Source organism: Mercenaria mercenaria, chromosome 12 (assembly GCF_021730395.1).
Source record: "Mercenaria mercenaria strain notata chromosome 12, MADL_Memer_1, whole genome shotgun sequence".
In the NCBI taxonomy this organism is placed as follows: Eukaryota; Metazoa; Mollusca; class Bivalvia; order Venerida; family Veneridae; genus Mercenaria; species Mercenaria mercenaria.
Window position 1 is genome coordinate 40,593,311 of NC_069372.1, and position 27,836 is coordinate 40,621,146.

General features: G+C 34.8%; 1 protein-coding gene across 3 annotated transcripts in view; it reads left to right on the top strand.

Moving 5' to 3' along the window:
- Positions 1–27,836, top strand: part of LOC123534954 (uncharacterized) — a 71,234-nt gene that overhangs the window by 14,168 nt on the left and 29,230 nt on the right. The window contains exons 16-42 of one of the 3 annotated variants that reach the window (XM_053519808.1): positions 136–265; positions 1,025–1,209; positions 1,882–2,048; positions 2,693–2,855; positions 3,434–3,537; positions 3,765–3,939; positions 4,333–4,415; positions 4,718–4,901; positions 6,323–6,544; positions 6,919–7,048; positions 7,722–7,906; positions 8,472–8,634; positions 9,223–9,374; positions 9,750–9,880; positions 10,625–10,882; positions 11,222–11,297; positions 11,518–11,625; positions 12,071–12,313; positions 19,846–19,975; positions 20,365–20,549; positions 21,039–21,201; positions 21,706–21,857; positions 22,232–22,362; positions 23,018–23,275; positions 23,610–23,685; positions 23,897–24,004; positions 24,452–24,694. In XM_053519808.1, coding sequence (XP_053375783.1) covers positions 136–265; positions 1,025–1,209; positions 1,882–2,048; positions 2,693–2,855; positions 3,434–3,537; positions 3,765–3,939; positions 4,333–4,415; positions 4,718–4,901; positions 6,323–6,544; positions 6,919–7,048; positions 7,722–7,906; positions 8,472–8,634; positions 9,223–9,374; positions 9,750–9,880; positions 10,625–10,882; positions 11,222–11,297; positions 11,518–11,625; positions 12,071–12,313; positions 19,846–19,975; positions 20,365–20,549; positions 21,039–21,201; positions 21,706–21,857; positions 22,232–22,362; positions 23,018–23,275; positions 23,610–23,685; positions 23,897–24,004; positions 24,452–24,694 — 4,305 coding nt within the window. The remainder of the gene's footprint in view (positions 1–135; positions 266–1,024; positions 1,210–1,881; positions 2,049–2,692; positions 2,856–3,433; positions 3,538–3,764; positions 3,940–4,332; positions 4,416–4,717; positions 4,902–6,322; positions 6,545–6,918; positions 7,049–7,721; positions 7,907–8,471; positions 8,635–9,222; positions 9,375–9,749; positions 9,881–10,624; positions 10,883–11,221; positions 11,298–11,517; positions 11,626–12,070; positions 12,314–19,845; positions 19,976–20,364; positions 20,550–21,038; positions 21,202–21,705; positions 21,858–22,231; positions 22,363–23,017; positions 23,276–23,609; positions 23,686–23,896; positions 24,005–24,451; positions 24,695–27,836) is intronic. The other 2 variants (XM_053519809.1, XM_053519810.1) reach the window with 2 other exon arrangements.

A 27,836-nucleotide genomic window follows, 5' to 3' on the forward strand; every position in this document is an offset into this window, starting at 1 on the left:
GCAAACATTTACAAGGAGGCATGTTTTATCGAGACCGCGTGCTTGTTCACTTTTCGATACCCTTAAATGTTGCAGATAAATAGAACGAAGAACACCTTAATCGGTTAGACAAATAATCGTATTTTTGCTTTTCAGGCACGTTCGATTTTTTCGGCTTGAATCATTACTCTTCCAGCTATGTGACTTCTGACAAGAAAACGGACACAAACGCAAGTTACTGGGACGACCAAGACACGCGTGGTTTTGCCGATCCCAGTTGGATCGGGTTTGTTCTTATTTGTGGTTTTATTGTTATGTTTAGACCAAATGCGCGATCTATTAAAGTAAATCCCTTCAGAAATAGCAACTGGGTTATATCTTTCTTGTTTGTTAGTTAAATCATGTGCTAGTTTATTGCGATCTGAATGGTACCTGGTAAAATATGTATAGCCTTAAACCTAAGTGAGTTATCTGAGCCGAAGCGATACAGATACTGAATTGGTAAGATAAACTATAGCAGCTTGTAACTGATTTATTGTCTAAATATTTTCAGCAAATGATGTAGTTAATTAATATACTAATACTTTATTGCTTTTCTATACATTCAACATGGTAAGTAAATAAAATATACAGAACAGAATGAAATAAGTGCAAGAAAAAGAAAAATCTTATTATTTAAAACAAAAACCTTTTAAGAAAGTCAGTAATAGTGTTCCGAATTTTGAAAGCATTCGAAACTTTGTACATAATCAACTGAAGAAAGAAAATATGAAAAAAGTTCAACAAAGCCAAAAAGTGAACAGTTTATATTCGTTTACATTCAAAAGATAAAAGAAAGCAAATTCTGTTGAAGTAAATTTCTGGTATAGGTCTGAATCAGGTTGGCTGAAAATAGTTTTTAAACGCAATGACCATACATTCCTGTTACAGATCTGGATCAAGTAAGCTAGATGTTATTTCTAAATAAGATGGTTTGTTGTTTTATTTTAGGTGTAGATAAAGATGATTATTACTTTTCTATTTTAGTTGGTATAATAAATTTCAGATCTGGATCGAGCTGGCTAAAGGTGGTACCTTTCGGCCTGAGAAAGATCTTGAACTGGATTAAGTCTCATTACAACAACGTGGATGTGTATGTCACAGAGAATGGTGTGTCTGACAGGAACGGTACATTGAGGGACTATCATAGGATTCACTTTTATAGAACATATATCAACGAAATTCTTAAAGGTATTAGGGGATAGGGGGCATGGCGAATTCCTTTGTCGAGGTACATGGTTTTAAGTTAATAATACTAAATTCTGAGATACATGTAGAGTTGACACAACGACGATTTGCATAAGAAAGTGTAAAAGATTTGGAAATCAAAACAGACAAATATAAAACAGCATAAATAGCAAGGGAAAATGGAGCAAATATCTAACAGCTTGTACACAAATACGCGTCCTTTGAATTGAAACTTATTAATTATACACAAGAATTTTTCAGCTTCATTTTTCTTCTTTTTTTTTGTTGCTATTATTTACACTTTACATATAGTTTGTATTAACTGTTCATTGTGTTGTGACTTTAAAACATTGGCAACTGAATGATAATCAGGCCACATATTCGGTCTCGGCTGAGTTGTTCGAGACTGAAATTTTGATTTTGCAGATTTTACTATAACTTCAAGAATGAATTCCAATCGAAACTTACAATTAAGACTGGATAAACACTAACTTGAAAATTCATTTATTATCATTTTTTAAAGAGGTTTTGCGGTTTTGATATTAATGACAAATAAAGTTTCATTATCAAACACAGCTGAAACTGAAATAATTTTGTGAGCAAGGGGCCAGCATATAACTGTTTTATTTAACGCTTTTGTTACTTTAATGAACGAATTTGCATACTTGTTTCTAGCCGTAAAACTTGACGGTTGTAACGTCAAAGGCTACACAGCATGGTCGCTTATGGACAATTTTGAATGGAATGTTGGTTATACAGAGAAATTTGGAATTCATTACGTAAACTTTAGCGATCCCGAGAGACCTCGAATTCCTAAAGGATCTGCTTACTGGTACACACAGGTAAACGAACTCTGCTTGATTTTGTTGGTTGACATAGAGCGATGTAAATCAGATGCAGATCTAAGACATATTAATACTTTATTTAAGAAATAATTTATAGCAAAAGAGTGCTTTAACTATATTTATGCACGATGGGTGGTTATACGTCGGGTGTAATAATTTCACGAGGGCGCAGCCCGAGTGAAATTATTTGAACGACGTGTTATCACCCGAGTGTATATTATAGTTAAAGCTCGCTTGTGCTATAAATTATTTCGATTCTAATATGCCCTTAATCTCAAACATTAGATAGAATATAGAAGCGCTCTTTCTTGGTCGCAACAAAAACTTTGACGTCATCGCACGTAAACGTTACGTCATTCTAGCGTAAGAGTGTTTTAACAGAGGCAAGCATATTAGAATAATGGTTCAAGCTATTTTCTTGAGGTCTGTTTTGATTATGACACAATGCAGTTTGTTGAAAACCATATAAATATCTGCAAACGTTTCCATTTTAGAATGTGAAGGGAAGAATGTGTTTACTGTAACTGGATAATTTAGTTTCGTTGACTATCAATAGCCTATCTGATCATAGACATACAGACTATCGATTTTCAACAAAGACAGAATTATTTGTATAATTGTACATCGTTTTATTAATTCAGCTTATAAATGAGAATGGATACAAACCTGGTTATCCTGCCCTAGGCGGGCGAGGTACAGCCCCGGACTTTGTCGGCAAGTTTTACTACGATCGATTTCCAGATGGATTCGAATGGGGCGTGGCAACAGCTGCATACCTTACAGAAGGAAGTGCTAATAACGACGGTTAGGCATATTATTGAGAAACAATTTTTCTCTGTTTACACTAAAGAATTAATTACAACCTAAGGGTCTCCGTGGCCGGGCCGTGTGGTTGAGGTAGCTGACTTCAAATCGCCCCTCACCGATGTGGGTTCGAGCCTCACTCGGGTACTGAAAAATGTTCAACGGTTAAAGTACTTGCATTAGTTGTGACGTCTAATTAGACGTCAGAAATGACGCAACGATGATGCTCCATGCGTCAAAAAGTTCACCATTTCATCGAGTTTTCAACCTTTTTTTTCAAACTGTGGCTGATAACACACTAGAAATAGGTATATGCATATAACAAAAGAACCATTTAAGCAGTACCATGATCTACAATAATTCATTCGGCTCTTGTTGACTTTGCCGTTAACGTATCACACTGGACGCAAGAGTCCTATGATTCAGGCCTGACAACATCAAAGTATGTTATGATAAACCTGCTATATCGTTGATGCTAAAGATAGCATTTTCTCAACATTTGTCTAACTTTTTCATCTATGTATATAAAAGCAGACCTTAATAATTTTTTTCATTGACAATGTATGTTACGGCTTCAGGTCGAGGAGTTAGCATTTGGGACAAACACACAGGTGGAGAAGTGGTGACAGCAGATGGTTACCACAGATATAAAGAGGATGTACAACTTTTAAGACATCTCAAGGTATGTATGAATGCACAGACGATTACAACACACATAATTAAATTTTATTGTATTAGATATATTGTTGTCAGATTAAAGTTTCGTTTCGTAATTTTACTTCTTTTACTTAATGCAAAGCGTTGAAAGATGTTTATAAAATCATTATTATTATTAATATTATTATTATTTTTTTATTTTATTATGCCATTGTAATATTCTTTTGTAAATATTGAAATAATGGTTTTCAGGTCAACTCGTATCATTTCTCCGTGTCCTGGTCAAGGATATTTCCAAATGGCACCAAACCTATGAATATTATTGGAGTACAGTATTATAAGGACTTAATTAAAGAATTAGTAAAGTGGAATATTAAGCCTGTTGTGACATTGTATAACTACTGGGAGCTTCCACAAGCGCTGCAAGGTATGCTCGTGATAAACATGCGACTTCAGTCATTTTACACGGTTTTATGTCGAAATGATATAAATTAACGACCAAACTTGCTCGAGAGATCATGTCTATTAAGAGATTATTTTTCAGTTCCTTTTCCTGTTCATAAAAAAACCAAATTATATTGTATTTATAGACCAGCCGTGTTTAGAGACTGCATTTTGAACATCCGTTGGGTGGTCCCTTAATGTACTATATACACAGGCCATGTTATTGTATATTGTTTAGTGTAGGAATCAGAAGGTCAGTGACCGAAATATTAACCGTAAATTAATTGACTGTTTTCTTTCCTGTATGAAATATAACAATTCATTTATTGTCAGGTAAGGAATAGAAAATATAGATCATTAAATGTTTTACTTTTAGACAAAGGCGGTTGGTTGGACAACAGAACAGTCAAATACTTCAGTGACTTTGCTGACACCTGTTTCAAAGAATTCGGAGACCAGGTTATGTGTTAATCTTGCCTATAGAATAAATATCATTTTTCTGGTACACATTTTGTTTACACGTTTGACATTTTTGTGTCAAAATTAGTTTCATCAAAACAGTGTAATAAATACAGCACAGTAAAATATGAGAATTGCTTTGAACGAACCGTAAGTTTAATGTATGTTACGGTGCAGTTTGTTAAAATAGTATCATACATATATTACAGGTAAAAATGTGGATAACTGTGAACGAACCGTTCAGTGTTAGTAATATATGTGACGGTGCGGTTTGTTAAAACAGTATCATACATGCATTGCAGGTAAAAATGTGGATAACTGTGAACAAACCGTTCAGTATTAGTAGTATAGGTTACGGTACTGGATATGGCAAAACTAATAATAACGAACCTGGAGTAACAAACTATATAGCTGCTCATAATCTGCTAAAGGCGCATGCTAGAGTATACAGACTATACCAGACCAGATATGTTGGCACACAGAAAGGTAATTGAGATACTAGTACGTGTTACAGAAAGAACTGAATTTTAACTAAATTATAGTTATTCGGATCTAGTAGTGCTTCTAAGATCTTGAGCGTTACATTGTTAAGTTTTTTAATGTTATTACAACAGATAAAACGAAAATAAGTTGATTGTTCAGTATGTGGCAAATCGCGAAACAATGTTAAACCATGTTGTCTCTTATCTACAGCTATAATGTGCATACTTACACATAGCTCGAGCATTTTAGTACTGTTTCATACTAATGTAAAATTAGGAGCATTGTGATACCTATTAACGCCCCCCCCCACCCTGAGGACATTGCGTACTTCTGATCAGCATAAAGCTCCACGGGGACATATACATATTATTTAAAGCTAGTGGACAATCGTTTCTTTTAAAGCTCCCCAACACAATTGTGATCAACATAATTTTAATAAACTCCATAAATATCATCTTTATCATCGCTTTCGTTGTTGTCAGTTTCTTAAGAACACCATTATAAATGTTATCAAATATATTGGTCATTTTGGCTGGATTGACACCTTCCCCAGTGTCATATTTCAACGTTAAAAACCTTGTTTAAACTGAACCTGTTTATTTTAAAGGTTAAACATAACGTGTGAAGCCAGTTTTCAATGATATTGTAACAACAGTGCGTGCATTGTCCTCGCAAAGCATCTTGCAAGTAAAAATCCCAACGGAATCGTGTTAGGACCTTCGAATCATCGTGTTATCACTCGCAACACTCGCGCCTTTTGGCACGGTAAGGCTCGTTGTACCGTAGCTCTTCACTCGTCTTTTCTTATTCCATTACAATTCATTAGGAATTATTAACAATTAATTATTTATCCGGTGCAGAATTAACTTGACGCTTGTTGATGCCTTACATGATCTCGCCTAAGCTCAAAAGCATTAAAGTGAGTCCTGCACAGCTTCTATCCCGACGGGTCAGTCCTGTAAACGGGACATATACCGATCTTGTACATTGACATACGGGTATAAACGATGAGGAAGTAGATGATGATAATGATGGTTTTGTTGATGATTCTATGTTGATGACGAAAATCCACTCTGTATAAAGCTACCAGGGAGCGTTATTCGGGTGGGCTACAGTCGTCATATACAACTCTCCGGGAGCGACAAAGGGTTTTGTTGATGATTCTGATGTTGATGACGATACATCCACTCTGTATAAAGCTACCGGGGAGCGTTATCCGGGTGGGCTACGGTCGTCATATACAACTCCCCGGGAGCGACATAGGGTTCCACAGAACATACAGTTTTGTCTTTTTGACGGTACTCCTGTATATTTATCCGATATATATAAGCTATCGGCCAAGTAAACCGTGTGAAAGTGGGTTCCTCTTCTGACTAATTTTGACGAAAACAAATAGTTTTTGATGATTTGCTATCTTATTACAGGAAAAATTGGTATTGCACTCGATGTCGAATGGAGAGAACCTAAGGACGAGTTTTCACCATCTGACTGGACCGCTTCCGAGACCGCGATGTTGTTCAACCTAGGCTGGTTTGCCGAGCCTATATTTGGCGGGAACGATTATCCACAAGTAATGAAAGACAAGATCTGCAGTAGAAATAGAAACGGGAACTGTAGATTACCTTCGTTCACCGAAGATTTGAATGGTCTGTATAGACAAATATATTTTGTAGAGTGATACATCACACAACGACTAGCGGATACGGGAAATTCTCAATTAATATACGGCCATAATTAAATATGATACTACTATCGCAAGCCTCCACGATCTATATGCTAATGTCTTGTTTCTTGATATCCATGTGTTTTTGTTCGAAATATTTTTAGTTGTAATCAAATAATCAATAAAGCATTTAGGCCAGATACCGTTGAATAAGTCTAGGCCTCCATCAGTAGCACTGCCGAAGTAAGACTTTTGCAATAATATTTCTGAAAATCTGTTCTAAAAACAAGTTTAATGTTAAGAATGATATGATTAAAGTTTATGAAATTCATAATGTATTCTAAAATTTCTTCGCAGGATCAGCAGATTTTTTCGCTGTTAATATCCAACCAGCGCAGTTATGTCAACAGCATGAATATGACGCCAGTAAAACAGGTCTTTGGCCGGATAGTGGTGTTGAATGCAAACAAGATCTTAGATGGAACGAGTACGCGTGTTTTAATGATAAGTAATTATGGAAAATTAAGGAAAACTGTGGTAAACATTGACATACCCATCATGTCTTCACATGTGTTAAACATTGCATGAAAGTACGAATAAGTAAGCGAAGCCTCCGGGAAAAGGTTAGGTTGACGTTAAGATAGTTGAATTATTAGGCAAAACATTGTTATCTTTATTTCCCTTTCTATCTGTACCGAATATTAGTAATTACTTTATTGTCTCAGATACATGAACCATGGACAAAGCAATGTTATCTTTCTTTCTTTTCCTATCTTTACCAAGAATGATTGTCTTAGATACTTGAGCCATCAAGCAAAACAGTAATCTGTCTTTCCCTTTCTATCTATACCAAGTATCGCTCTCTTACATACTTAATCCATTAGACAAGCATGGCAATCTCTCTTTCCCTTTCTATTAGTACCATTCTCTTAGATATTTGAACAGTTAGTTAAACATTGTTACCTCTATTCCCATCTCTGTCAACACCGTGTGCCACTATTTTTAATAACTGAACCATTAGGAAAAACACGGTCGTCAATCTGTAAAAATTAAAATCTGTAGATAAAGCTTGAGAAATAAGGGAAAACAGTTAAATCTTTATAATTCTTTTGACGTATTTTGTAACAAACAATTACTAAAAGTCAATGTATACATTTTAGGCCAGATTCTTTGATGCCCAAGGACAGCCCATGGGCAATGAGAAAAACATTGAACTGGATCAAAGCTCACTACGGGGATGTTCCAATTTATGTTACGTCTAATGGTGTTGCTGATTCTACCGGACAGCTTAATGACACAGAAAGGGTTAATTTTTACAGAGAGTACATTGATGAAATGCTGAAAGGTATTTATGTTAATACGTTTTCTTGAACAATTATTTAAAGTAAAAAATGAAATATGTTTGATTCTTATTTATAAAATGAACAATATTATCTTGGCTTTGGAGTACACGTTATGGCGTTATATCCAAAGCCCAAGTTGAGCATGAGCGCAGCCCGAGTGATATTATAATACGCATCTGAACAAAAATGATTGTATTCAATTTTAGATTTAATATTTCAATTAAAACACGAAATCAGGAATTACTGTCTAATGCTTGACAACGTCCACTAAGTAAAATTTCCTGTTTTTGTGTGGTTTTCTTTTCCAACGCGCTGCAGTGGCTCTTAAAGCTGACGATATAGTTGCGACGTACAAACAGTGATTTTGTTTCATAATAACGTCACAGTTTCGGTTTTCTTCGTTTGATATGAAAACAATTGTGATCGTGTTAGAATTCATGTATGTTATGGTCAGAAAATATATAGTCACAACAGCGTCACCCCTTCAGTATGGCGGTCATGAAACCGTCGCTGCTTCATACTGATCGCCTATGTAAAATGTAAATAAAATGAATTAATTTTATTTAGCTACCAATCTGGATGGAGTAAATGTGAAAGGTTACACAGCCTGGTCGCTTCTAGACTACGAGGACGGTACTTCCGGACCTCAACAGTATCATGGATTCTACGGAGTGAATTTTATAGATGGAAACAGACATAGGACACCAAAAGCATCAGCAATGTTTTACAGGTAAACGCTATAGCTGTAAGTCAGGTTTAATTTTTTGTTGGGGTTAACGTTGCACCGACACAATTATAGGTCATATGGCGACTTTCCAGCGTTTGATGGTGGAGGAAGATCCCAGGACCCCCTCCGTGCATTATTTCATCACGGACTGGCACCTGGGTAGAACCACTGACCTTCCGTAAGCCAGCTGAATGGCTTCAAATATCTTAGATCTGCATCTCATCTCTGTAACAGTCATAACGAAACGATTTTAATTGCTGTCAAGTTGTTTTTGATGAGTAATTTGTAATGACACTATAGAAAAATGAAATTAGTTTTACTTCGTGCATTATTTCATCACGGACTGGCACCTGGGTAGAACCACTGACCTTCCGTAAGCCAGCTGAATGGCTTCAGATTTCTTAGATCTGCATCTCATCTCTGTAACAATCAAAACGAAACGAATTTAATTGCTATCAAGTTGTTTTTGATGAGTAAATTGTAATGACACTGTTTATAGAAAAATGAAATTAGTTTTACTTCGTCTCTGTCGTCCGTTTCGATACTTAATTTAATTCCATCCTTTGTTGATGACTATAATATCCTTTCTAGAAATGTTATAAGCAACAATGGATTCCGTGAAGATGATTTAGATGTTTATATACCGCAAGAAAACGAGTTTCTGAAAGAAAATCTTCCTGACGATTTTGTATGGAGTGCAGCAACTGCCGCCTATCAGGTAGAGGGCGGATGGAACGAAGGAGGTACTTATACATTGGGATATAAACTAGAGTACAATTGTACAATAGAGTATAGATTACATTTATCTTCGGCCGTATTCAGTCATATTTGAAATGTTGTTTATCATTCTTAGGGCTGAACATATGTATAAACATTGAAAGCGCTTCCAGGTAAAATTAGAAAACTATTGAACTTGCAGCGTTATTGTTTCCTAAAAACTCACATTTTCACCTTTACGTATAACATACAGCACAATGAACTTTTATTACATTTGATATTATATTCCTCATATATTATGACATGAATTGTAAACCATATACTTATTTGGCAGAGAAATATTGAATACACTGCTTCAGCAAATGCCACAGTCTGTATACTTGTAACTAAATGTATTTCAGGCCGTGGGCCAAGTATATGGGACACGTTTTCTCAAACACCGGGGAAAGTAGACAATAATGATACTGGTAATATGGCATGCTACAGCTACAAGTATTATGAAAAGGATGTAAAAATTCTTAAAGCACTAGGGGTGTGTATTCAATTGTTTCTATGATATACTAAAGTATGTATTTGGATATATTTTTTGTCAGTTATTAACATTTGTTATAACGCATAGTCATGCCATGCAGAAGACTTCGATGGATGTAACTAATACACGGTTTCTTTCACTTATTATTATACTCCTGTAACTACCAACCTAGACTATTTTGGAGAAAGACTACACTGTACATAGAAGTAATAAACTCTAAATATATTTGTAAAGTGATACAATAAAAAGGTACTTATCATATTTTTGTAATGCCGAAATTGATATGACATTTAAGCTGGTCAAAAACGGTGTTTTTCATTATCTTAAATTAAACAAATATTTAACTTAACACCCTGGTTGTGAGGTAAGCCAAGATTTAAAAAAAATAAACATAGATGCCCATATTTTACAATATTCTAACTACTTAGCCATCAGTGCTTTAGTCAATTAACATATATCAAGTATAAATGTAACAACCTGTCTCGCAGATTTATTTTGCACATGAAATTGTTAATTTTTGTACTTTTCAATGAATTAAAATATAAATTATTGATCATGTTTACGTAAAACATCGACAACTTAGTTGTAGTTCAACATTATGAGACGTTAAGACAGAACATGGAGATAGGCAAGACATAACATTTTGAATATGTTTTAAAATTTAGTAACTAAGCCACTCTAACTTAAGAAGAACTTATTTTACAGCAGTGTCGTCCAAATAATGCTCAGCTAATATCCTTTCAGGTCAGTCACTATCGGTTCTCGATATCGTGGCCTCGAATATTTCCCAATGGTTATGGTGATGTTCCCAACAAGGAAGGTATAGATTACTACAACAGGTTGATAGGTGCTCTCCTAGGTGCTGGTATAACTCCTATGATAACATTGTATCACTGGGATCTACCTCAAGCATTGGAGGACTACGGAGGATGGAGGAATGAAACTACGGCTGAACATTTTGCCGATTATGCTGATGTTTGTTTCAATGCTTTTGGAGACAGGGTATTTGAAATATTGCTCTTTGTGTCTTATTGATTGTCAGATGATTTGCTTAAATAATAATCAAATATATATTAATGTGTACAATGTTATTAGTTCTATGATTTTATTATGACCTTGTTATTTGGCCCAGGGTGGGTAGTTGTGTTTGCCTAAGACGTATTGCCAAAGGTCGATTCGACTGCCAAGGACAAATAATAACACACGATAAGGTTTTCATAGGACTGCGAAAGCGACAGTGTTTATTAATAATAAAACAGTTTAAAAATAGATAATTTTGCTTAATGCTTAAATTCTGTTTCTGTCTTATGACTACCTTATTCCTGACATATTTTGTTTTAGGTGAAGTTCTGGATAACGCTGAATGAGCCATGGGTTGTATCATTATTGGGACACGAGTATGCAGCCATGGCACCAGGTACATACTTTCATTGTATAATCATGTTGTTGTAATAACTGATAACGATTGTTTTTAATTTTTTTACAAATATATGGCAATCTCAGAAATTTAGCTATAGTAGTTTCTATCATTACTTTTATAGCCCCATTTTCCACAAAAAATACATAAACACATCTCCTTTTTTCAATAGAGTAGGTTTTTGGTGGCATTGTTGTGGCAGCAACATTTTTATTTATAGGTTTGAAGACAAGTGGTACAGCCATATACACGGTTTCGCGGACTCTTATTCTAGCCCATGCTAAGGCCTATAGAGTATATGAGAAGAAATACAGGGCCAAGCAACACGGTAAACTGATTTTCAAGACCTTTAAAAATAACATAAATATTCACAAATATTTACAGATTTAGTGAAAATGTTCAGTATCTTTGGACAAAAATGTACGAAGTGCTGATAATTTAAGGTGATTATGGCATCATTTTGGTCCAACGGGATGAATTTTTTATGTATCATAAAATATGACACGTGCAGATAAAGATATAATTAATTATCAAATATATGAAATAGTCAAGTATATATTTTTCCAGACTACAAATGCATTGTAACGAAGTTTATCTTTTCAGAAAATTTGATTGTTTTCTCTACAGTAATGCTTACATCAATTAGTTTGCAAGAAATACCACTTTTGAAAATAATTTAAAAAATAGATTGCGAAGATTCCTTTTATACAAAATGATCATTTACGAATCGCCTTTAGATACCTATACACATGGTATGCTATATTTCTCTACAGGACAGGTTGGAATAACTATGAATTGTGATTGGTGGGTACCGAAGAATCCATTTGACCCAGATGATAAGAACGCTGCAGAGCGAGGTCTTCAGTTCCATCTTGGATGGTTTGCCCATCCTATTTATGTAAATGGTGATTACCCAGACATCATGAAACAACAAATTGATAGAAGAAGCAAAGAACAGGGACTGAACAAATCCAGACTTCCACCATTTTTAGATGAAGAAAAACGCTTAATAAATGGTTAGTTGCTACAATATTTTGTTCCCCCCATAAAAATCATGATATTGTTCCAAAGCGCATCGTTCCCACATTTTAGGAAAAAAAAACAACAACAAACATTTCTCTCAATAGTAGTTTATTTGAGTCTCATCATTGTACAAATATTTACATACATACAAATATAAAGGTCATAAAAAGTAAAATGCCATTCATAATATTGAATTATAAGATACTATTAAATAAAACATTAAAATACTCTATCACACATTCCTGAAATTTCAACTTCATATCTAAACATTAAGATGTTGAAAATTTAATAACCTTATTATTCTAGGATAGAATTCCTAGGTTGACGTACCATCATATAACCTAAGCTTTCATGTTTAAAAGAAAATAACAACACTTCCGATTATAAACACAAGTTTTATTTTCGTTTAGGGTAAGTGTGGATTGAAAGACGGTCATAGTGGCTTACAACTTCAAACGTTAAATGGCGATTGAAGTTGAAAATCCTCACAAAGGGTGCGACCTTAGATAATTTGAACCTCGTTGCGCCAAAGCCAGGTAGAACCAGGCACCACCTTTGGTACCATATAAAAACCAGGTACTTCCATGTACCATTTACAAACCAGGTACCCATTTTGTACCATATACGAACAGGTACTTCCATGTACCATATGGTACTTCCATGTACCATATACGAACCCGGTACCCATTTTGTACCATACACGGACCAGGTACTTCCATGTACCATATACGAACCCGGTACCCATTTTGTACCATATACGAACCAGGTACTTCCATGTACCTTATACAAACCAGGTACCCCTTTGGTACCATACAATAACCAGGTACACCATGTACCATATACGAACCAGATACCATTGGCGCAACATAAACCTAATAACAACAAATGTAACCTATGTAAATGGTTGAGCAACTATAAGAACGCCTAGCCCTTTTCGCTCTCTGGCCAATTCTTATATGCTCGAAAAAATGAACCAGAAAAAATTGAATTTTGAACCCTCGAGTGTCGGTAAATGGCGGCGGCTGGTCAGGGACCCATGAGTATGCAAAAAGATTTAGTAACTGACAGTTAACAACTCAGTATGGCATGCCCTAGTCGCACCCAGACGTAAGAACTTTCCGCCAGTATGACAGAAGAAAGATTAGAAGAGAGAAAATAAATAAAAGAGATGAAAGTAAAAGAAAATATTTAGAGTTTAAAGTTATAAGTTCTGGTACCGGCTTAATATAACAAGCTAAGCAATTTTAAAATGACAAACAGGAATATATATATCTCCTTGACGCACTCACTTCACATCATTTATAACTGTCACCATGTACATCTGATTTGCAAATGGTATAAGTAATCATAATCATAAACTAGGCAAAATGTCTTAGAGTCAAGTGTTTCAAATAAACACCTTTAAACCTAAGTAAAAGTTGACAAACAGGAATATATGTATCTCCTAAACACAGGCACTTCACATCATTTCTAAATGTCACCATGTACATCTGATTACAAATGGTATAAGTAATCAAAATCATAAATTAGGCAAAGATGTCTTAAAGTGTCAAGTTCTTTAAATAAGCACATTTAACACAAGTAAAAGTTAACGCTGGTGAATATTAACGGTCAATATAGATATTTTGAACTAGTACAGAATACATTTCCATCACAGTGTCACCGGTTTCATCGTATCCTGTGATCCTTCCGAATAAGGCTGAATGATATAATCATTGGCTTCTGAGCGATACTATGATGTTGAACTTCAAAAGTAGCATATTGTGTCGATTCTGTCTGGTTATAGCGTTTCTTGACTCATGTGCTTTAACATCTGATGCCATAAAAAGTAAAGCATTCTGAAAGAGTGAGAAAAACTCGGCAGCAAAAAAGTAACAAGAATGTTGTAAAAATAGGCTAAGTATTGCATATAACGTGTAACTGCCTTAATACTTTACCATTATAATTATTGATTGAAAATCTATAGTATCATAAAACAAACGAAATAGTATTTAAATTATGCTAAAAAGGGGTGCGGTGGGCGGGTAGCTCTTAAAACGGCCTCGTGCTGAATGGCAAATCGGAAGCACGGCAAACACGTGACTTTACTTATAAATTATCGTCTGCTACGAAATCTCGCGATACATACCATAGCAACGACTTAGCGTTATGACAACCGATGCAAAATTACAAACAAACAATTAAATTGGAATTTAGCCAGAATAAACAAGATTAATTGGAAGGATTAATCTATATTATTCTAGGATAGAATTCCTAGGTTGACGTACCATCATATAACCTAAGCTTTCATGTTTAAAAGAAAATAACAACACTTCCGATTATAAACACAAGTTTATTTTTCGTTTAGGGTAAGTGTGGATTGAAAGACGGTCATAGTGGCTTACAACTTCAAACGTTAAATGGCGATTGAAGTTGAAAATCCTCACAAAGAGTGCGACCTGGGCATGCCTTAGATAATTTGAACCTCGTTGCGCCAAAGCCAGGTAGAACCAGGCACCACCTTTGGTACCATATAAAATCCAGGTACTTCCATGTACCATTTACAAACCAGGTACCCATTTTGTACCATATACGAACCAGGTACTTCCATGTACCATATGGTACTTCCATGTACCATATACGAACCCGGTACCCATTTTGTACCATACACGGACCAGGTACTTCCATGTACCATATACGAACCCGGTACCCATTTTGTACCATATACGAACCAGGTACTTCCATGTACCTTATACAAACCAGGTACCCCTTTGGTACCATACAATAACCAGGTACACCATGTACCATATACGAACCAGATACCATTGGCGCAACATAAACCTAATAACAACAAATGTAACCTATGTAAATGGTTGAGCAACTATAAGAACGCCTAGCCCTTTTCGCTGTCTGACCAATTCTTATATGCTCGAAAAAATGAACCAGAAAAAATTGAATTTTGAACCCACGAGTGTCACCAACCCCGGTAAATGGCGGCGGCTGGTCAGGGACCCATGAGTATGCAAAAAGATTTAGTAATTGACAGTTAACAACTCAGTATGGCATGCCCTAGTCGCACCCAGACGTAAGAATTTTCCGCCACAAAATAACAAAGAAATAACTTAAATTTCTTTTTATTTCCCCCAATATTCTTACAATACTAGTTATAGAACACGTTCATTCAATGAATCCCATGGTAATATTCCCAAACGGACTGAACCGTTATTATCCGAGAGCAAGCAATTGTATCGCGTGCTTTAAGCCCTAAAGACACACACTTCTCTTGCACCAGCAAGCGACGGACAAATTACAGGGTAACTTCGGGTTAACCTTATAAAGTCTCCGATTATTCTTCGTTAAAAAGATGACATTAATACTGAATGTGTGACATGCGAATCCTGGGTGTATGACATATGACAACAAGCGCCACCTGCATAAAACCTTATGGTACTTCCATGTACCATATACGAACCCGGTACCCCATTGGTACCATACACAAACCAGGTACTTCCATGTACCATATAAAAACCAGGTACCCATTTGGTACCATACAGTAACCAGGTATTTCCATGTACCATATACTTACCAGGTACCCCTTAGCCATAAAGACGGATCCCAAGCCTTGCCAATACAAAAACTATGCGTTTAAAAGTTTTAAAAAGTCTTAAACCTACGGAAAGATGTGCACTTGCGCAATATCACCGGAAATTGATATCGAGTAGCGTGATTACCATTTTTTTTTTTTTTTTTTTTTTTTTTTTTTTTTTTTCATTAACAAATCGTGGGCCTTCCCAACTGGAACTTGCCTTCGAATGAGTTAGGGCCGACTCAGTTGTTAAATTCAAAAGGTATACTGATCGTATCCGAAGTATAACAACAATTTGTTTCAAATGAATGCATTATGATTTGAACCGAATTGATACGTTCGAGAACAATGTTTTTAAATTGTATTGTTACATTGTGTTTCGCCGACGCGAAATAGTCAAGAAAAACATACAAACAAAGAAAAAGAAAACCATACAACTAGTCAGAACAAGGTCCGGAAAAGTTTGGACCAATAACCATTATATTAAACAAATTCCAAGTATTACCCTACAAGACCAAGTATGTTCAAGTTTTTAGAAGTGATACAAAGTACTATTCAAGTTAGCAATGTATTATAAAATGCCTCGAATATCAAAACTTCGATTTTGAATAAAGTACTGTCATATCACATTATCATGTTGTATGTTTTCTTATTGTTTCATTATACTGTTCGTCTTCAAATAATTTGAAATGCTGCTGTACCAAATATCGCATTAGACTTATATATTGTTAAAATTTAAATTATTAGGGATGCATATTAGTTTTCAACTGTCAGACCGTTAGTTAGATCGCTCGCCCGCCACGTCAACTTTGTGCCTGAAGACGTCTTACTCGCGAAGCACTGCACCCAGGATGCTCAAACTTCACATGCTGAAAGTACTTATTGAGTATACGACCCCCGCGACCCCGGGGTCACCAGGTCAAAGGTCAGAGCCACAAGACCAAAGCGCTGTGGGGCACCATCCAACACCAGTGACAGCTCATGTTTTTATTTATTTATTTATTTTTATAAAGAAACTAGCACCCGTATAAATATATATGTGGGCAATATCCCTACTCGCGTCAAACACTCTGATGACCAAAATAAATGAAGCAATTTCCGATTATTTCACGAATTGGACATAAATTCAAATAAAACTTAAATTTATCAGAAGAGGAATTCAATTCTTCATTGCCTTATGTAAAAATAAAAAATTACAAATTGTTCTGATGATATAAACCTATATTTGTACTGTGCCTACCCGCAGGCGATAAAACCAGTAACTTATATATGACTGTGAACCATTATTTTGGTCCTTAATATAACAGTTTTGACGTTTGGACTGCCAATCACAAACATACAACAATCCGACAGTCGAATTATTTTGACTGACAAGAACTGCTTATCCCTATATTTTCTAAAAACAACAATAATAAAATCAATTCAAACTTACCAAAACGTTACGACATCCTGTTAATACACTTTATGCTAAGTCGCAAAAATTCTATTTATAGACTCGTCAGCCAAATAGGGTGATCAAAATGATTTACCTAGCTATATTTAGATCTGAATTACTATTTTTACTGAATAACACTACCGAGATAACGGACCATTCCATTATTAATCAAGGAAAGCGCACTACACAGTGTATGTACTTTAACATGTGTAAAATTTTGCTAAATAGCAGTTAACGCTAAGTTTTTAAATTGCTGCAATACGTTCATTATTTAATATTTTCCCATTCTGATTTTTGTATTTTGCAGTCCAACATCTGAGCTTTATGCATATAGTGTGTTACATTTATTTACTTTTTGGACAAACGAAAAATTAAAGAACGCGCTGTATAAATTCGTAAGCATGCAATTTCATTGAAATCGACCGTTTTTGTAGAATTTTGTCTGTATTTCTTTCATTATCTTATTTTAACTGTTATAGAATTCAAACTTTATCATTTCACAAGTGGTGATAGAAATATTAAACTTTTAATAGTAAAACGAAGGTACCATGCGCGCGTTGTATATATACGCGGCGCCTACGGATCGCGAAGTTTCTGTTTATTACTTGCGCAAAGCTGATACTTGCAACTGTGTTCGTCTAGTTGATTACTAAATTTCTGCTATACGGGTATTTCCTATAAAGGACTCTTTCACGTACCTACTGCTTGCTACGGTCACCCGCCGGTCAATGCGTGCCCTCATAGCTCCCTATTCTAATTTATAAACAAACGTGGTGACCTAACTTTTGTGGGCAATAAATTTATTTGTTTAAAATATTTTGATAAAATTTCACGCAATTCCGATTTATAGGATACTGACCAATTTTAAATGGATTCAGCAGTTCACGCAATTTGTCTGGCTGAATTAAGGTATGTAACGTATCCCTTCGACGTTCGATTGAACCAATATTGTATCAACAGTTGTTTGAACGACATTCTATCGTACCGGTGTTTGAAACCTAGGAGTGAAATCCACTAACTCCACCGCACCCTTCAATTCGCCCCTACTTATATATATATATATACATTGTGTGTGTTAAGCTCGAATGAACATGCACAGTAATAACATTCTAAAGTAAACATGTAGTATTAATATTCTGCATCATAAAATCTGAGTAATAAAAAAGTCTCATTTCCTTTGTTTACGCGGTCCTATGTACCGCAGTTTGAAACCGAATTGTAATCTGTGGTAATAGCTTGATTACTACATTCGATAAAGGACAGAATTTTCTGTCTTCCTATTACGAAATGACTGCTGACACACGAGACCGTGAGACTCAAATAATTTGCTGGAAGTCGATAAAATTACCTCTAAAATTCTCCATCCCATCTGCGGCGTTTCTCTTATACCTTGCCGGTACCCAACACTTCTTGTTTTTTGCCACGTGGCATAACTATCGCTTAGCATATTTGGTATTCATGTCTTGTTCTTAAAACGGCCTCGTGCTGAATGGCAAATCGGAAGCACGGCAAACACGTGACTTTACTTATAAATTATCGTCTGCTACGAAATCTCGCGATACATACCATAGCAACGACTTAGCGTTATGACAACCGATGCAAAATTACAAACAAACAATTAAATTGGAATTTAGCCAGAATAAACAAGATTAATTGGAAGTTTTAATCTATATTATATTACATGTTAGCTTTAAGTCTAAACAAGAGCTGTCGGTGGACAGCAACGCTCGACAATTCAACAGTCTTGTAAATTGAATGAATGGGCATAATTTTGTAAAGTTGCAAAACAGGGTTATGGAAGCTAAAACGTAACCAAAAAAATTTAAGTCGAAAAAGGGGCAAATGCAAAATAGAGTTATGGAACCTGTGCACTGCATGCAAGATCATCATAATGATCAATTGTGTGAAGTTTCAATCCACTCCCATCAGTGGGTACTGAGATACCAGCTTACATACAAAAATCTAACCAAAAGTAGCTAAGTCAAAAAAGGGGGCATATGAAAAGGAAAAGCAATATGAAAATGACCAGTCGTATACATTTATTGACAAAGTGTTTTTGTATCGAAATGAAAAACCAAAAATATTATGCAACGCTTTGAAAAAAATGAGGCAAAGCTTAGCTTTCTACTTGCCCTTTAACCTACGTCTAATATATGTTTTAACTCACTTCGTCATGTTTCAGTATCATATAAACATTCTTTGCCAAATTTGGTGGAAATTAACATGTTGAAAAATTTACCCGAACTGTGGGCGAGTCACATTAAGGTACTATGTCAGTTTCACATTAATTTTGAATAATCTTTATCATGCTCTTTTGAAAATTTTTATTATTTAATTTGTTGATTTCCATCCGTCTTTTCATTGTCAAGTGTATACATTATAACACGACATAAGAAATGAATGAAACCATTTAAGATTTAGCATTTTTAGAAAATAAAGAAATATACTTCTGTTGTTCAATCAAACTATTATATAATTGCATATAAGATAGGTAAAAGCACGTGACTTGTATTTTGTTACAACAGGTACTTACGATTTTTTTGGACTAAACCATTACACTTCTGTGTGGGTGTCTCACCACACGTGCAATATTTCCGATAGCTCTTATAACTGCGACAAAGAACTCAATGAAGATAAAGATCCAAACTGGCTAGGGTAATAATATTTTGATCTTATAGGTATATTAGAACTTAGTACAGTCTAAAATGAAACGTATCAAGCTGATGATTTCTAAAAAAAGCTATACTGAAAACTGATATAGTCATATTGGTTTATCTTTCACTAATATTTTCGAATTCCATTCTACCGCGAATATTCAAAAGATCGCTAATATGTCAGTTATATGTTTATCAAACCGCAAATTATTACTCGCGCGAAATTCTACAGTATTTTGAATAAAGTTTGTATGGTGAATAAGCTCACAATATTACGTATTTAAAACTAAATCGCTATTCCTCTCTCTCAATGATACTTTTGCCACAACTACTTTGTTATATAGCATGCCATATTGTTTAAAATGTGCACTTGTTTCTGCTGTTTTGAAGATCTGGATCAGACTGGCTGAAGGTAACACCTTGGGGAATACGGAGAATGTTAAACTGGATCAAAGATCAGTACGGAGATGTACCTGTCTATATCACCGAAAACGGGGTCTCTGATAGGAATGGTTCGCTAAATGACCAACACAGAATATATTTCTATAAAAATTATATCAACAATGTTTTAAAAGGTATGTTCTTTGATTATATTTTGTCTTATACTGATGTAGATATTGCAAAGTGCAATCGATAAATCTTTTCCCGAAGTTTCAGTAATAATTGGTCATAATGCGGTAGGGTTTTAAATACAGAAATATAAGTTTCGAAGTGCAATCATTACATCGCTTTTTGTTTGTTTTTTGTTGCTTTTGTTTTACCTACATAATTTATGTCATATTGCGACTTTTCGATGCTGACGACCAGTTCGTCGTAGCCTAATAAATTGAAAAAGACACCAGCTGCTTTGAAATCAAAAGGACCAGTTCAGCTCTGTTCAAGTTATACTTTTAAAGTAATAATTGTCTATTTTCTGTCTGCAAGTTCCAACGTGAAGCTAAGGATGATGGATCTCCAAACTTTGTGTTAAATTAGATTACTTTATAAATATTTTGTATCGTTTATTATTATGGATAGCAGATTGGCAGCATAATTCAGTAATTTGAGATCTTTTTCTAATTCAGCCGTTAAAATCGACGGATGCAATGTCAAGGGATATACAGCATGGTCTTTGATGGACAACTTTGAGTGGGCACGCGGATATACAGAGAGATTTGGTCTGCATTTCGTAAACTTCTCTGATCCTGAAAGGACAAGGACTCCAAAGGCATCAGCAGTGTGGTATAGGTAACACACCTTTGTTGAAAACTATTATAGTTGAAGACATATATATATATATGTTGTTTGTAAAGTAGTTTAAGTGTTAAAACTAACATGTACAGTCCTGTAAGATGTGGCGACCGAAAACTATTCTTGCATTTTAAACATCTTTTTATGTAATGATTAGGGAGGATTTAATAATGTTCAAAAAATTATTAGTTTATCTAAACACCGACACAATTATAGGTCATATGGCGAGTTTTCAGCTTTTGATGGTGGATGAAGACCATAAGTGCCCCTCCGTGCATTATTGCATCACGGGTAACCATCAACCTTCCGTAAGCCAGCTAAATGGCTTCAAATGTCTCAGATCTGCAAGTCTGTAACAATCAAAACAAAACGGGTTTTGTTACTGTTAAGTTGTGCGTGATAAATGAATTGTAATGAGATTGACTTTAGAAAAATGACCGTTTTGTCCGTTTCGATACTTCATCTAATTCCATTCATTGTTGATGACAATTTCCTTTCTAGAAATGTTATAAGCAACAATGGATTCCGTGGAGTTGACTTAGATGGTCATATGCCGCAAGAAAACGAGTTTCTGATAGAAAATTTTCCTGACGATTTTGTATGGAGTGCAGCAACTGCCGCCTATCAAGTAGAGGGTGGATGGAACGAAGGAGGTACTTATACATTGAGATATAAACTAGAGTACATCACAAGTTATTGTACAGTAGAATACAGATTACACATGCATTCGGGCATATTTGAAATGCTGTGTATTATTTTACGGGCTGAAGATATGTATAAACATTGAAAGCGCTACCAAGTAAAATTAGAAAACAATGGAGCATGCAGCGTTTTCGTTTCCAAAAAGAAAAACAACAACAAAAAACTAGCCTTCAAACCTTTACATGTAACATACAGCACAAGGAACTTTTATTACATTTTATACCTCATATATTGTGACAGGAACTGTTGACCATATACTTTTTTGACAGTGAAATATTGAATACAGCCACAGTCTGTATACGATATGTAACTAAATGTATTTCAGGCCGTGGGCCAAGTATATGGGACACATTCTCTCATAAGCCTGGCAATGTGGACAACAATGACAATGGCGACATGGCATGCTACAGCTACAAGTATTATGAAAAGGATGTGAAAATTCTTAAAGCACTAGGGGTGTGTCTGTCAATATCTTTCGATGATATATGTATATGGATATATTTTTGTCAGTTATTAACATTTATTATAACGTATAGTCATGCTGAAGACTTCAGTGGATGTAACTAATATACAGCTTCGTTCACTTATTATTATACCCCTGTAATATTTCGAAATAAATTGTCCAACTTACCTTTTTTTTGAAGAAAGACTATTCTGTACATAGAAGTAATAAATTCTAAAAAGTATTTGCTAAATAGTGACACAATACAAAGGTATTAATACATATTTGATAGGACATAAGTCTGGTCAAAATGGTGTTTTACATTATCTTAAACTAAACGAATATTCAACTTAATATTCTAGGTGAGATAAGTCAAGATTTTAAAAAAAGCATACATGCCCATATTTTACAATTTTCTAACTCCTTAGCCATCAGTGATTCATTCAATTCACATATATCAAGTAACAGCCTGTCTCACTGCTTTATTTTGCACAAGAATTTGTTAATTTTTGTACTTTTAAATAATATTAATTGATCATGTTTGCGTAAAACTTCGACAGCTTAGAGGTAGTATAACATATGAGAATGTAGATAGACTAAACCTCTCTTCAAGAAGAACTTGTTTTACAGCAGTGTCATCCAAATAATGCTCAGCTAATATCCTTTCAGGTCAGTCACTATCGGTTCTCGATATCGTGGCCTCGAATATTCCCAAATGGTTATGGTGACGTTCCCAACAAGGAAGGTATAGATTACTACAACAGGTTGATAGATGCTCTCCTGGTTGCTGGCATAACTCCTATGATAACATTGTATCACTGGGATCTACCACAGGCATTGGAGAACTACGGAGGATGGAGGAATGAAACTACGGCTGTTCATTTTGCTGCTTATGCTGATGTTTGTTTTAAAGCTTTTGGAGACAGGGTATTTGAAATATTGCTCTCTGTGTCTTATTGATTGTCTGATGATTTGCTAGAGTAATAATCAAATATATATTAATGTGTGCAATGTTATTAGTTCTATGATTTTATTATGACCTTATTATTTGGCCCAGGGTGGTTGGTTGTGTTTGCCCAAGACCAATTGCCAAAGGTCAATACGACTGCCAAAGGACAAATAATAACAAATGATAAGGTTTTCACAGGACTGCGAAAGCGACAGTGTTTATTAATAACAAAATAGTTTAGAAGGAGGCAGTTTTGCTTAAATTCTGTTTCTGTATTTATGACTTCTTTATCCTTGATCTATTTTGTTTTAGGTTAAGTTCTGGATAACGCTGAATGAGCCATGGGTTGTATCATTATTGGGACACGAGTATGCAGCCATGGCACCTGGTAATACTTTCATTGTATAATCATGTTGTTGTAATAACTGATAACGATTGTTTTTAATTTTTAACAAATGTATGTCAATTTCAGACTTTTAGCTATAGTATTTTCAATCATTACTTTTATAGCCCCATTTTCCACAAAAATACATAAACACATCTCCCTTTTAACAGAGTTTTCGGTGGCAATGTTGTGGCAACAATATTTTTATTTACAGGTTTGAAGACAAGTGGTACAGCCATTTACAAGGTTTCACGAACTCTTATTCTAGCCCATGCTAAGGCCTATAGAGTATATGAAAAGAAATACAGGGCCAAGCAACACGGTAAACTGATTTTCAAGACCTTTAAAAAAGATAAATATCCACAAATATTTATATTTTTAGTGAAAATGTTCAATATCTTTGGACAAAAATGTACGAAGTGTTGATAATTTAAGGTGAATATGGCATCATTTTGGCCCAACGTGATGTGTTTATCACCTATCACACAATATGACACGTGCAGATAAAGATATAATTAATTATGAAATATATGAAATAATCAAGCGAAGTATATTTTTTCCAGATTTCAAAGACGTTGTTACGAGGTTTATCTTTTCAGAAATTTGATTTTTTTGCACTACAGTAATGCTTATATCAATGAGCTTGCATCAAACACCCCTTTTGAAAGTAATTTAAAAAATAGATTGCGAAGATTTCTTTTATACAAAATGATTATTTACGAATCGCCTTTAGATACCTATACATATGTTGTGCTACATTTCTTTAAAGGACAGGTTGGAATAACTATGAATTGTGATTGGTGGGTACCGAGGAATCCATTTGACCCAGATGATAAGAACGCTGCAGAGCGAGGTCTTCAGTTCCATCTTGGATGGTTTGCCCATCCTATTTATGTGAATGGTGACTACCCAGACATCATGAAACAACAAATTGATAGAAGAAGCAAAGAACAGGGACTGGAAGTATCCAGGCTTCCACCATTTTCAAATGAAGAAAAACGCTTAATAAATGGTTAGTTGCTACACTCCCCCTCCCTCTTAAAAATCATGATATTGTTTTAAAGCGAATAACCTTTGCCACAGGTAATATAACTTAAATTTACTGGAGTGAAAACTTGGTTGCGTCAATGAAAATATTAGCGCAAATATATGGGAATTGATCATGTGTCTTTGTCTAAATTGACATCTGAATTTAATGAAAAAGTGCCTGTTTTTCTGAAATAATCTTTACGCGAGACCTTCAACTGTTCAGTCTTGTAAAGCTTTATTAGTATTTCATACTGCGATTTTCTTCAGTACTTTATTTTTAACGCTATAGTTGAAATGACCAACAGTGCATGATGTCACAAAAATTATTTTTCGGTATTTTTCTCGATTTGTATCAGGTAAACTGGTATTACTCAGTTCCACAGATTTTTTGCTACGGCTAAAATTTATTTAGCGATTGAATGTTAACCATGTTTCAGTATGTTATACAAACTGGTTTTGTCCAGTTAACATATAGGGGAATATCTTGTTTATCATGTTTAATTGTATATAGATTTTTATAGAGAATATAATAATGTACCTGTATACGCTCATATGTATTATATCAATTTTTATTCATCTACATTAAAAACATTTTTAGATAAACTGGTATTACACAATTTCAAGTGTTTTGTTACGGCTAAAATTTATTTAGCGATTGAATGATAACCATGGCTATACAAACTGGTTTTGTCCAGTTAACATATAGGAATATTTTGTTTATCATGTTTACTGTAGATAAATGTATATAGATGATTGAATAATGTATACGTTCATATGTATTATATCAATTTGATTTGTAATTTGTATTTATCCACATTGAAATGGATAACACTTCTCTTTGCATTCGCACGATGTCTGATAGTACGTGCCCGTTTATCTCATTCATATATGGGACATAAACTTGTCAACATGTTTTTTTTTTAAAATCTAACAATAATTGTCTTTCTTCTAAAGATTTTGTAATTGATCTCTGCTTTTTCCTTATAGCTACAATTATGCAAAAAAGATTTTTGACTCTCGTAAATTACGCTTTTCATTGAACTGCATATTATATCAGTATAAAATATGTTATAACAAATTTCTAACTTCTATCTACTAGATTCCTTAAAAGAGTTCCTTGAGTTATTTCTGGGTTATTTAATTTAAATCATTTTTAAATTTCAATTTGGCAAAATTTAGGAATATGAACTGTGTTTTGATATTGTGCTTCTTGTTGTGGTGTTCCGAAGTGCTGCCCGGCCGTCCTACGCTCCCGTTCGCCCCGATTCTCGTACTGTTGTTCTGCGAATTGCTACATACAAATGCTCTCATTAACCGATTTTCGCTCCGATTCTTCATTCCTGTGATGCTATACCCAAATGGGTAACGACTTCAACTTATGGAGAGCGTCAATCGGTTTGTATTATAACAGGGGGCACTGTGTCACAAAACTATGCTCGTTCAGACTAAAATTTTTTGATATTCTAGTGTTTGCGCAGTATGTGTTTAAATTGCGGTCAGAATACTCATTTCTCACCTGTTTGAAAGTGTTCTAAACGTGCGCTTTGCTCTTGTCACATGTTTTCTACTCCAAGATTGTATTCTAACTTCTTCCTTGAATGAGAAATTAACGCCGAGTCTAAACAAAAACTCTTACTACTTTACCGAAAACTTAAATGTTATGTACTTCTTGAAAATGTTGCTTTATCTATCTGGCGATAACGAAACAAAACCTGGACCGGATAGTGAGGTCGATCACTGCTTCTCAATCCTTCATCAAAATATTCGGAGTATTAGGAATAAATTTGAGTACATCAAAGATAATTTTCTAGACTTCGACATTCTTACATTTACGGAAACTCATCTCTCGCCAGAGATTTCAGATGTAGGTATAATGCTTGAGGAGTTTGACAAGGTATTCCGCAAAGATGTTTCATCTCATTCTGGAGGTATCCTTACCTATTGTCATTCAAGTCTAAAACCAAAGCGAGTATTCGAACTGGAGCATATTTTACCAGAATCTTTAAATATTCAAATACACGATAGAACAAAGTCCTTCCTTATCTGTACAATATATCGAGCACCAAACCTTAAAGTTGAATTCTGGGATAGACTAAATGTATTTATCGAACAGGCATCTGAAATCACAAGTAGCATTATTCTGGTGGGGGACATCAATGAAGGCCAACTTAATGTATCAAATCATAAACTCCGTGATATTCTTCTTTTGAATAGCATGAATAATATTATAACAGAGCCTACTCGTGTACAAATAACTCAAGTACGTTGTTAGACCCGATAGCCATTTCCAGTGATATTATCCCGCTATACTCGGGCGTTTATTACACACAACGCGACATAAGTGATCATTATGGAACTTTTGCTTATATTAAAAGTGATTTTATATCTTCTACCTCTTATAAACGGAGAGTATGGAATTACAAACAAGCTGACTTCCAAACATTGAATAATTTGGTATTGTCGACAGACTTGTCTTTTTTATATACTGGATCAATTGATGATGCAACTCACCTTTTTCATCAAAAATATTTAGAATTAGTCGAATCCTGTGTTCCTTCTAGTATAGTAACAATACGGCCTAACGATAAACCATGGTACAACTCTGAAATTCGCCGTACCTCGAGACAACGCGACCGTCTAAAACGAACCGCATTAAGATCTGGTAAAAATGCTGACTGGTTAAAATTCAAAACAATACGAAATAAAGTTAATAATATAATAAAGTACTCAAAGGAAATATTCTTTAACAATTTAGAATTCTCGATGAATGAAATCAGTTCTTCTAATCCTCTGCAATACTGGAAATTGGTAAGAATGTTAGTAAAAGAAAACTCGATCAATATTGACTATATTCCGCCATTATTAAACGATAATAATGAGTATAATAGCTCCAACGAAGACAAAGCAAACCTTCTTAATAACTATTTCGTCTCTATCTCAACGCTTGATGACTCACAAACTGGTCTTCCAGAACTCAGTCTTAAAACCAGTATCATCCTCAACAACATTGTAATAACAGAACAAGATATAACGGACATTTTTATCGAACTTAGCTATTAATAAGGCTAGCGGCCCGGATGAAATAGGCCACCAAATGTTAAGATAGACGTCAAAGTCAGTATGTT